The sequence below is a fragment of the Salvelinus fontinalis genome, chromosome 35 (genome assembly GCF_029448725.1).
Source record: "Salvelinus fontinalis isolate EN_2023a chromosome 35, ASM2944872v1, whole genome shotgun sequence".
NCBI lineage: Eukaryota > Metazoa > Chordata > Actinopteri > Salmoniformes > Salmonidae > Salvelinus > Salvelinus fontinalis.
In genome coordinates, this window is record NC_074699.1 from 41,760,913 (window position 1) to 41,773,836 (window position 12,924).

General features: G+C 44.7%; 1 protein-coding gene across 1 annotated transcript in view; it reads left to right on the top strand.

Annotated features, from left to right (window-relative positions):
* The window catches only part of LOC129834900 (tropomodulin-3-like), a 49,117-nt gene that overhangs the window by 14,081 nt on the left and 22,112 nt on the right, over positions 1-12,924 (top strand). The window contains exons 3-4 of the mRNA XM_055900268.1: positions 9,775-9,897; positions 10,134-10,211. Of these exons, the coding sequence (XP_055756243.1) occupies positions 9,775-9,897; positions 10,134-10,211 (201 nt within the window). The remainder of the gene's footprint in view (positions 1-9,774; positions 9,898-10,133; positions 10,212-12,924) is intronic.

Genomic DNA, 12,924 nt, shown 5'->3' on the forward strand with positions numbered 1-12,924 from the left:
TGTGTGGCAGGAGAAGAGGGGGAGGGGCTACTGAAGGAAAAGGCTACTGTATATATTATTTTAGAGTTGGGGGGCGCTGGTGGGGTTGTCTGGTACTGTATTTCATATACAGAACCAGTCAAAGGTTTGGACACCTACTCATTTAAAGGTTTTTCTTTATTTTTTACATTGTAGAATAATAGTGAAGACATTAACCTGTCTAGGATCAGCGTGGCGCTAGCGGCACTCCCCCCCCCCCCCCACTGAAAAACCAGTGCCGCGAAATTCAAAAAAAATATTTTTTTAAAATATTTAACTTTCACACATTAAAGTCCAATACAGCTAATGAAAGACACAGATCTTATGAATCCAGTCAACATTTCCGATTTTTAAAATGTTTTACAGGGAAGACACAATATGTAAAGATGTACATCTATTACCTAAAAAACACATTAGCATATTCCACCATCTTTTATTTGTCCACCAACACCAGTAGCCATCACCAATTCGGCTAAACTAAGATATTTATAGCCCCTAACCAACAAAAAAACTCATTAGATGACAGTCTGATAACATATTTATGGTATGGGATAGGTTTTGTTAGAAAAAAGTGCATATTTCAGGTATATGGCATAGTTTACAATTGCACCCACCATCACAAATGGACTAGAATAATTACAATGAGCAACGTGTTTACCTAACTACTAATCATCAAACATTTCGTAAAAATACACAGCATACACGAATCGAAAGACACAGATCCTGTGAATACAGACAATATTTCAGATTTTCTAAGTGTCTTACAGCGAAAACACAATAAATCGTTATATTAGCTTAGCACATAGCAATTAGCAGCCCAGCATTGATTCTAGCCAAAGTGAGCGATAAAAGTCAACATCGCCAAAAGATATTAATTTTTTCACTAACCTTCTCAGAATTCTTCCGATGACACTCCTGTAACATCACATTACAACATGCATATACAGTTTGATCGAAAATGTTTATATTTAGCCACCAAAATCATGGTTAGACAATGTGAAATGTAGACAAGCTGGTAAAGAAAACGTCCTTGCGCCACTTAGACAGTGATCTACTCTTATACATAAATACTCATAAACGTGACTAAAAAATATAGGGTGGACAGGGATTGATAGACAATTTAATTCTTAATACAATTGCGTTATTACATTTTTTAATTTATCCTTACTTTTCAATACAGTTTGCGCCAAGCGAAGCTACGTCAAAAAACATGGCATCCTAAGCCACTAAAATGTTTCGACAGAAACACGATTTATCATAATAAAAATGTCCTACCTTGAGCTGTTCTTCCATCAGTATCTTGGGCAAAGGATCCTTTCTTGGGAGAAATCGTCTTTTGGTGGAAAGCTGTCCTCTTGCCATGTGGAAATGTCAACTACGTTCGGGATGAACTGAAAAGCGTGACCAACTTTTCACATCGTTGCAAAAATAAATGTCCCAAAATCGCACTAAACGGATATAAATTGCTATAAAACGCTTTAAATTAACTACTTTGTGATGTTTGTAACTCCTATAACGAGTGAAAAGATGACCGGAGAAATATAACAGGCTAAACTAACGCTTGGAACAGGAGAGGGTCGGTGTCTTCCACGCGCGTTACGCAGCAAGAAAAGACTTGCTAGCTAAAGGTTTTTTTCATTTGTAGGGCCTGTGAACGAGCAATCGAGCCCGTTGGAATCGTCATCACGTAAAGGCATCCAGGGGAAGACGTAAGAAGTGTCCGTATAGTCATAGCAACGACAGTGCCCGTTTAAATGACTTCAGAAAAGTGGCCAACGTTTCTCAAATCTGACTCCATGTCAGGGAAATTGCTGTAGAATGGGCTCTGTTCCACTTAGAGACAAAATTTCAACTCCTATAGAAACTATAGACTGTTTTCTATCCAATAATAATAATAATATGCATATTGTACGATCAAGGATTTTGTGGGAAGCCGTTTAAAAAATTAGCCACATTAGCATAAATAGTCTAAACAGCGCCCCCATCCCCAACAGGTTAAACTATGAAATAACACAAAATATAAAATATATTTTCATTTGTGTTCCACTTTTTTGGTTACTACATGATTCCATATGTGTTATTTCATAGTTGAATGTCTTCATTATTATTCTACAATGTAGAAAATAGTAAAAATAAAGAAAAACCTTTAAATGATACCAGTCAAAGGTGTCCAAACCTTTGAGTGGTACTGTATATGAAATAGGAGTGAAAGTGTAATCAATGTGTAACAACTACATTAAAGGGTTACGTGCTGAAGGGGTTAGGGGGAATAGCAGCCTCTGTATGTAGCTGTGTGTTGTAACGTCTGGACAACAAGTTAGTTGCCCCCAGCAGCAGCATAGAGGAGTTGAGACTTTACTCTCTGTTCCGTGACTTCCTGTCTCTCTTTCCTTCTGCTGGGTTTCCATGGCAATGCCTCCGGGCCTGACTGAAGGAGGGAGAGAGACGGGGAGGGAGGGAGCGATGCAGACGGTCTTGTCTCCTCAGTCTGATGAAGATCTCCAGCTGTGTTATGTAAAGATGTCTGCTCTCTGTCTCCACACACACACACACACACACACACACACACACACACACACACACACACACACACACACACACACACACACACACACACACACACACACACACACACACACACACACACACACACACACACACACACCGAGACAAAGCAGAAGGGTTCATGGGTAGACGCTACACAGGACAGACAGAAATAGCAGCAACCAGACAGAGCAGACTAGAACACACTGTACCACTTAGATACAGTCCGTCCTGCAGTAGAACACACTGTACCACTTAGATACAGTCCATCCTGCAGTAGAACACACTGTACCACTTAGAGACAGTCCATCCTGCAGTAGAACACACTGTACCACTTAGATACAGTCCGTCCTGCAGTAGAACACACTGTACCACTTAGATACAGTCCATCCTGCAGTAGAACACACTGTACCACTTAGATACAGTCCATCCTGCAGTAGAACACACTGTACCGCTTAGATACAGTCCATCCTGCAGTAGAACACAATGTACCACTTAGAGACAGTCCATCCTGCAGTAGAACACACTGTACCACTTAGATACAGTCCATCCTGCAGTAGAACACACTGTACCACGTAGATACAGTCCATCCTGCAGTAGAACACACTGTACCACTTAGATACAGTCCATCCTGCAGTAGAACACACTGTACCACTTAGATACAGCTAATATACATTAGCCGCTAGGAGTTAGCGTTATGGATAAAACGACCTCAGAATGAGTTGGAGCAGCTAATATACGTTAGCCGCTAGGAGTTAGCATTATGGATAAAACGACCTCTAGAGACCCCAGAGCAAAAACATCATGACATCAATCTCAACACAGCTTAGAGAAAATGAACTAAACAAGACAAGTACATGAGTAATGGAAATGTCTTGTGTGTTCCCCAGTAAGATATGGTTCTGGGGTGTGTGCTCTGGTTTGCTGGTGGTGATGTCATTCCTAGGTACAGTAATTACAGACTGGTGTATAGATATGCAGGCAGAGAGAGTGAGAGCATGGAAAATGTGTGTAATGAGAAATAGAATACTGTGTGTGTGTGTGTGTGTGTGTGTGTGTGTGAGACATGAAACAATGACTAATGTTGTGTTAGTTCAAATAGACATAATTGAGACAAATGATAGCTGTATTATACAATTACAGAATGGAACACACACACACACACACACACACACGAGGACAGTCAGGGCTAAGCAGTCGATGTGCTTCCTAGAAGAACAATATGACCCGTCCAGATACGAAGGGTTAGAGCAGGGGTGTCAAACATACGGCCCGCGGGCTGGTTCCTGCCAATCCGTCCCGCGGCGTGATTTGAGTCCAAAAAAAATAACAATAAAAGAAATACATTAAATGTTGTTTTTGTGGGGGGAAACAAACTCAATATACTTTAAAATGACTCAAACCAAATCTAACCTGTACAACTAATAATGGACGTACAGTCATACAGTTTGTTGACTGTCCAGCTCTAATAATCACCAAAACAGTCAAGGAGCATCAAATTCCCCAAAATGATAGAGGATCTTTTCTTTTTTTTTGCCAATTTTGATGGTGGACCTCGTTTTGATGGTAAACCAATTTTGACCAATTTTCATTGTGGACCTTGTTGAAGACCGAATGCAGCCCCTGGGTTAAACACTAGTAGTGTCCTGCATCTCCCCTGGGTCAAACACTAGTAGTGTCCTGCATCTCCCCTGGGTCAAACACTAGTAGTGTCCTGCATCTCCCCTGGGTTAAACACTAGTAGTGTCCTGCATCTCCCCTGGGTTAAACACTAGTAGTGTCCTGCATCTCCCCTGGGTTAAACACTAGTAGTGTCCTGCATCTCCCCTGGGTTAAGCACTAGTAGTGTCCTGCATCTCCCCTGGGTTAAACACTAGTAGTGTCCTGCATCTCCCCTGGGTTAAACACTAGTAGTGTCCTGCATCTCCCCTGGGTTAAACACTAGTAGTGTCCTGCATCTCCCCTGGGTTAAACACTAGTAGTGTCCTGCATCTCCCCTTGGTTAAACACTAGTAGGGTCCTGCATCTCCCCTGGGTTAAACACTAGCAGGGTCCTGCATCTCCCCTGGGTTAAACACTAGTAGTGTCCTGCATCTCCCCTGGGTCAAACACTAGTAGTGTCCTGCATCTCCCCTGGGTTAAACACTAGTAGTGTCCTGCATCTCCCCTGGGTTAAACACTAGTAGTGTCCTGCATCTCCCCTGGGTTAAACACTAGTAGTGTCCTGCATCTCCCCTGGGTTAAACACTAGTAGTGTCCTGCATCTCCCCTGGGTTAAGCACTAGTAGTGTCCTGCATCTCCCCTGGGTTAAACACTAGTAGTGTCCTGCATCTCCCCTGGGTCAAACACTAGTAGTGTCCTGCATCTCCCCTGGGTCAAACACTAGTAGTGTCCTGCATCTCCCCTGGGTCAAACACTAGTAGTGTCCTGCATCTCCCCTGGGTTAAACACTAGTAGTGTCCTGCATCTCCCCTGGGTCAAACACTAGTAGTGTCCTGCATCTCCCCTGGTTCAAACACTAGTAGGGTCCTGCATCTCCCCTGGGTTAAACACTAGTAGGGTCCTGCATCTCCCCTGGGTTAAACACTAGTAGGGTCCTACATCTCCCCTGGGTTAAACACTAGTAGTGTCCTGCATCTCCCCTGGGTTAAACACTAGTAGTGTCCTGCATCTCCTCTGGGTTAAACACTAGTAGTGTCCTGCATCTCCCCTGGGTTAAACACTAGTAGTGTCCTGCATCTCCCCTGGGTTAAACACTAGTAGTGTCCTGCATCTCCCCTGGGTTAAACACTAGTAGTGTCCTGCATCTCCCCTGGGTCAAACACTAGTAGTGTCCTGCATCTCCCCTGGGTTAAACACTAGTAGTGTCCTGCATCTCCCCTGGGTTAAACACTAGTAGTGTCCTGCATCTCCCCTGGGTTAAACACTAGTAGTGTCCTGCATCTCCCCTGGGTTAAACACTAGTAGTGTCCTGCATCTTCCCTGGGTTAAACACTAGTAGTGTCCTGCATCTCCCCTGGGTTAAACACTAGTAGTGTCCTGCATCTTCCCTGGGTTAAACACTAGTAGTGTCCTGCATCTCCCCTGGGTTAAACACTAGTAGTGTCCTGCATCTCCCCTGGGTTAAACACTAGTAGTGTCCTGCATCTCCCCTGGGTTAAACACTAGTAGTGTCCTGCATCTCCCCTGGGTTAAACACTAGTAGTGTCCTGAATCTCCCCTGGGTTAAACACTAGTAGTGTCCTGCATCTCCCCTGGGTTAAACACTAGTAGTGTCCTGCATCTCCCCTGGGTTAAACACTAGTAGTGTCCTGCATCTCTCCTGGGTTAAACACTAGTAGTGTCCTGAATCTCCCCTGGGTTAAACACAAGTAGTGTCCTGAATCCTGGAATCTTCGAAATGTGATTTTGGGAAAGTTACTTGGGTTTTGAAACTTTAGACTCTAAAGCAGGGATGGGCAACTGGCAGATCAATCCCACCCCCCCATCGGGGTCTCATGGGGCGGCAGCGTAGCCTAGTGGTTAGAGCGTTGGACTAGTAACCGGAAGGTTGCAAGTTCAAATCCCCGAGCTGACAAGTTACAAATCTGTCGTTCTGCCCCTGAACAGGCAGTTAACCCACTGTTCCTAGGCCGTCATTGAAAATAAGAATTTGTTCTTAACTGACTTGCCTAGTTAAATAAAGGTTAAAAAAAAAAACAAAATAAAAAAAAAACTTACTGTTGACAGTTAGATAAGTAGATACACAAGTTGCAATTTCTAAATTTGGTTGTGCATAAGCAGTTTTTCTGCTTATGTCATTCACTGATAGTCAGTCAATTAGCCCATGTCAGCAAACACAAATGTTTAGGCTGCTAAGTTAGTTTTGCGGGCAGCTATCTAAACTTGTTATCATGGTTGAATTACCGGCCGGAGAACACACTGTACCATTTAGATTTTTGGTTGTTAGTCTCACTCAGATATCATATTAAAAACTGCAAACATTTCCCCTTCATCCTATGGCTAAATGTGGTGAAAGAATATACACAGACTAAAGATTAAGTAGAAAATAGATAAATATAACCCTTAACTGAATATAAAATAAAACATAATATAAAACATCTAACTGAATGTAGATTTGAGAATGCGCTATTGGGACCGATTTTATTGAAATTGAGTGTTATGACATTATTTGTAACAATGCAGAGTTTTTTTCTGGAGCAAAAAGGGTCTTGAGGGCTCCCGAGTGGAGCAGTAGTCTAAGGGAATGTTTGAGGTGTCACTACAGACCTGGGTTTGATCCCCGGCTGTGTCACAACTGACCGTGACCAGGAGTCCCATAGTGCGGCGCACAATTGGCCCAGCGTCATTAGGGGAGGGTTTAGCCGGGGGGGGGAACTTTAGTTGGCTTATTGCGCTCTAGCGACTCCTTATGGCGGGCCGGGCACCTGCAGGCTGACTTCAGTCGTCAGTTGAATGGTGTTTCCTCCGACACATTGGTGTGGCTGGGTGAAGTGGGCGGGGGTTAAGAAGCTAATTTCGGCAAGTCATGTTTCGGGGGAGATGACTCGACCTTCGCCGCTCGAGGGGCAGTTGGGGAGTTGCAGCTATGAGACAAGATCAGAATTGGAAATGATGAAATTGGGGAGAAAAAGGGGGGTAGAACGAGAGAGAGAAAAAGGGGGGTAGAATGAGAGAGAGAAAAGGGGCGTCTGTACGGCTGAATTCTGTCCGGGCCCTTGGCAAGAGAATTTGAGGCCCCCATCTTGGCGGTCAAGAAAACATTTAGCGGTTTTAAAGCTAATTTCCTGCAATTCTACGCATTTTGACACGTCTAATGTTGTGTTCTTATGCTCCAAACATATTAACAAAATCAATGACGGTCTGATTGTCTAGTTTTTATTTTGGTGATTGGAAGTTCTCAGATGATTGTTTATCATAGGCTATTAAAAAAAATATACAGTGGGGAGAACAAGTATTTGATACACTGCCGATTTTGCAGGTTTTCCTACTTACAAAGCATGTAGAGGTCTGTAATTTTTATCATAGGTACACTTCAACTGTGAGAGACGGAATCTAAAACAAAAATCCAGAAAATCACAGTGTATGATTTTTAAGTAAATCATTTGCATTTTATTGTATGACATAAGTATTTGATACATCAGAAAAGCAGAACTTAATATTTGGTACAGAAACCTTTGTTTGCAATTACAGAGATCATACGTTTCCTGTAGTTCTTGACCAGGTTTGCACACACTGCAGCAGGGATTTTGTCCCACTCCTCCATACAGACCTTCTCCAGATCCTTCAGGTTTCGGGGCTATCGCTGGGCAATACGGACTTTCAGCTCCCTCCAAAGATGTTCTATTGGGTTCAGGTCTGGAGACTGGCTAGGCCACTCCAGGAACTTGAGATGCTTCTTACGGAGCCACTCCTTAGTTGCCCTGGCTGTGTGTTTCTGGTCGTTGTCATGCTGGAAGACCCAGCCACGACCCATCTTCAATGCTCTTACTGAGGGAAGGAGGTTGTTGGCCAAGATCTCGCGATACATGGCCCCATCCATCCTCCCCTCAATACGGTGCAGTTGTCCTGTCCCCTTTGCAGAAAAGCATCCCCAAAGAATGATGTTTCCACCTCCATGCTTCACGGTTGGGATGGTGTTCTTGGGGTTGTACTCATCCTTTTTCTTCCTCCAAACACGGCGAGTGAAGTTTAGACCAAAAAGCTATATTTTTGTCTCATCAGACCCATTCCTCCTCTGGATCATCCAGATGGTCATTGGCAAACTTCAGACGGGCCTGGACATGCGCTGGCTTGAGCAGGGGGACCTTGCGTGCGCTGCAGGATTTTAATCCAATGATGACGTAGTGTGTTACTAATGGTTTTCTTTGAGACTGTGGTCCCAGCTCCCTTCAGGTCATTGACCAGGTCCTGCCATTTAGTTCTGGGCTTATCCCTCACCTTCCTCATGATCATTGATGCCCCACGAGGTGATCTTGCATGGAGTTCCAGACCGAGGGTGATTGACCGTCATCTTGAACTTCTTCCATTTTCTAATAATTGCGCCAACAGTTGTTGCCTTCTCACCAAGCTGCTTGCCTATTGTCCTGTAGCCCATCCCAGCCTTGTGCAGGTCTACAATTTATCCCTGATGTCCTTACACAGCTCTCTGGTCTTGGCCATTGTGGAGAGGTTGGAGTCTGTTTGATTGAGTGTGTGGACAGGTGTCTTTTATACAGGTAACGAGTTCAAACAGGTGCAGCTAGTACAGGTAATGAGTGGAGAACAGGAGGGCTTCTTAAAGAAAAACTAACAGGTCTGTGAGAGCTGGAATTCTTACTGGTTGGTAGGTGATCAAATACTTAGGTCATGCAATAAAATGCTAATTAATTACTTAAAAATCATACAATGGGATTTTCTGGATTTTTGTTTTAGATTCCGTCTCTCACAGTTGAAGTGTACCTATGATAAAAATTACAGACCTCTACATGCTTTGTAAGTAGGAAAACCTGCAAAATCGCCAGTGTATCAAATACTTGTTCTCCCCACTGTATATCCATTTTGTATTTGGTTTAGTTGTTTTAGTTTACACTGAAAGCGTTGTAACATCCCAAATAGTTTTTGAACCACTGCTGTAGAGGATGGGAGGAGAAATCCAACCATGTCCAAGTTAAAGGGCTACTTTGGGAATTTAACAATTCTATCTACGTCCCCAGAGTCAGATTAACTTGTGGATACCATTTTTATGTCTCTGTGTCCAGTATGAAGGAAGTTAGAGCTAACTAGCGGCAGATACCCATAGATTTACAGTTATTGCGCTAACGCTAGTTAGCAACTTCCTTCAAACTGCACGCGGAGACATAAAAGTGATATCAGTGAGTTCATCTGACTCCCTTTAACTCCAGCTACTACTCACTTATTGGTTGTTTCATATGCAGTATTGACTATATTGATGAGTTTATTAGCAGTGGTGATTTTTCATCTGTCTCTCTGGACATTAAAAATAAACATGGGTTCTCTGGCTGACTGCCATCGCTTCTGCAGTGCATTGTGGTCCTTCCTGTGTCAGCTGGGGAATGACCTGTACAGAAGAGACCAGAGGGTCAACAGGAAGTTGGATACATCTGCCTAGTCAGGTTCTCACTCTTCTCTCCCTCTCTCCCATCTCCCTTCACTCTCCCATATCTCTCCCCTCTCTCTATCTTTCCCTCTCACTCTGCCTCTCCCTGTAGGCAAGGCATTTGTTCCAAAGCAGCGGCCCATCGAGTCTCGTCAGGAAGATGTAACGACCCTTGACCCGGAACTAGAAGAGGCCCTGTCCAGTGCTACCGACACTGAGCTCTGTGACCTGGCAGGTAAGGGGAGGGGGTAGGTAGGTTGTCTTCCTAGGAACAGAGACACACACAGCCTCTTTCTCTCTCTCTCTCTGTCTCTCTGTCTCTCTGTCTCTGTCTCTCTGTCTCTCTCTCGCTAAGGACCGCTAAATGCTAAATACAGGAGTCTTTCATACACACTGTCAGCCAGGCTTGTCCCATGGTACACACACACACACACACACACACTAAGCCTGTTGTTGTGTGTGTGTCCACAGCGATCCTAGGTGTCCATACCCTGGTGACCAGCACCCAGAGCTACGATGGAACCAGCAGTAAAGACGGAGGATACAACAGTGAGTACACAACCGCAAAGCAACCATAACACAACCGCAAAGCAACCACAATGTAACCACAACACAACCACAATGTAACCACAACACAACCACAATGTAACCACAACACAACCACAACACAACCACAATGTAACCACAACACAACCACAATGTAACCACAACGCAACCGCAACGCAACCGCAATGTAACCGCAACGCAACCGCAACGCAACCACAACGCAACCGCAATGTAACCGCAACGCAACCGCAACGCAACCGCAACGTAACCGCAATGTAACCACAACGCAACCGCAACGCAACCGCAATGTAACCGCAATGTAACCGCAACGCAACCGCAACGCAACCGCAACGTAACCGCAATGTAACCGCAATGTAACCGCAATGTAACCGCAACGCAACCGCAACGCAACCGCAACGTAACCGCAATGTAACCGCAATGTAACCGCAACGCAACCGCAACGCAACCGCAACGCAACCGCAACGTAACCGCAATGTAACCGCAATGTAACCGCAACGCAACCGCAACGCAACCGCAACGCAACCGCAACGTAACCGCAATGTAACCACAACGCAACCGCAACGTAACCGCAATGCAACCGCAATGTAACCGCAACGCAACCGCAATGTAACCGCAACGCAACCGCAACGCAACCGCAACGTAACCGCAATGTAACCGCAATGTAACCGCAATGTAACCGCAACGCAACCGCAACGCAACCGCAATGTAACCGCAATGTAACCGCAATGTAACCGCAACGCAACCGCAATGTAACCGCAATGTAACCGCAATGTAACCGCAATGTAACCGCAATGTAACCGCAATGTAACCGCAACGCAACCGCAACGTAACCGCAATGTAACCGCAACGTAACCGCAATGTAACCGCAACGTAAACACAATGTAACCGCAACGCAACCGCAATGTAACCACAACGCAACCGCAACGCAACCGCAATGTAACCGCAACGCAACCGCAACGTAACCGCAATGTAACCGCAACGTAACCGCAATGTAACCGCAACGTAAACACAATGTAACCGCAACGCAACCGCAATGTAACCACAACGCAACCGCAACGCAACCGCAATGTAACCGCAACGCAACCGCAACGTAACCGCAATGTAACCGCAACGCAACCGCAATGTAACCACAACGCAACCGCAATGTAACCACAACGCAACCGCAATGTAACCACAACGCAACCGCAATGTAACCACAACGCAACCGCAATGTAACCACAACGCAACCGCAATGCAACCGCTACACTACTAACCCCAACATAACCAGTGTTATATTTGCTCTTGGTTACATCTGGTTGTTTAGTGACTACAATCCTCCTATATACATAAGTGTAATTGATGAATATATTTCTCACCAGACGTGGTGAAGGGGGAGAAGATGACCCCAGTGTTTGATGAATATATTTCTCACCAGACGTGGTGAAGGGGGAAGATGACCCCAGTGTTTGATGAATATATTTCTCACCAGACGTGGTGAAGGGGGAGAAGATGACCCCAGTGTTTGATGAATATATTTCTCACCAGACGTGGTGAAGGGGGAGAAGATGACCCCAGTGTTTGATGAATATATTTCTCACCAGACGTGGTGAAGGGGGAGAAGATGATCCCAGTGTTTGATGAATATATTTCTCACCAGACGTGGTGAAGGGGGAAGATGACCCCAGTGTTTGATGAATATATTTCTCACCAGACGTGGTGAAGGGGGAGAAGATGACCCCAGTGTTTGATGAATATATTTCTCACCAGACGTGGTAAAGGGGGAGAAGATGACCCCAGTGTTTGATGAATATATTTCTCACCAGACGTGGTGAAGGGGGAGAATATGACCCCAGTGTTTGATGAATATATTTCTCACCAGACGTGGTGAAGGGGAGAAGATGACCCCAGTGTTTGATGAATATATTTCTCACCAGACGTGGTGAAGGGGGAGAAGATGACCCCAGTGTTTGATGAATATATTTCTCACCAGACATGGTGAAGGGGAGAAGATGACCCCAGTGTTTGATGAATATATTTCTCACCAGACGTGGTGAAGGGGGAGAAGATGACCCCAGTGTTTGATGAATATATTTCTCACCAGACGTGGTGAAGGGGGAGAAGATGACCCCAGTGTTTCATGAATATATTTCTCACCAGACGTGGTGAAGGGGGAGAAGATGACCCCAGTGTTTGATGAATATATTTCTCACCAGACGTGGTGAAGGGGGAGAAGATGACCCCAGTGTTTGATGAATATATTTCTCACCAGACGTGGTGAAGGGGGAGAAGATGATCCCAGTGTTTGATGAATATATTTCTCACCAGACGTGGTGAAGGGGGAAGATGACCCCAGTGTTTGATGAATATATTTCTCACCAGACGTGGTGAAGGGGGAGAAGATGACCCCAGTGTTTGATGAATATATTTCTCACCAGACGTGGTAAAGGGGGAGAAGATGACCCCAGTGTTTGATGAATATATTTCTCACCAGACGTGGTGAAGGGGGAGAATATGACCCCAGTGTTTGATGAATATATTTCTCACCAGACGTGGTGAAGGGGAGAAGATGACCCCAGTGTTTGATGAATATATTTCTCACCAGACGTGGTGAAGGGGGAGAAGATGACCCCAGTGTTTGATGAATATATTTCTCACCAGACATGGTGAAGGGGAGAAGATGACCCCAGTGTTTGATGAATATATTTCTCACCAGACG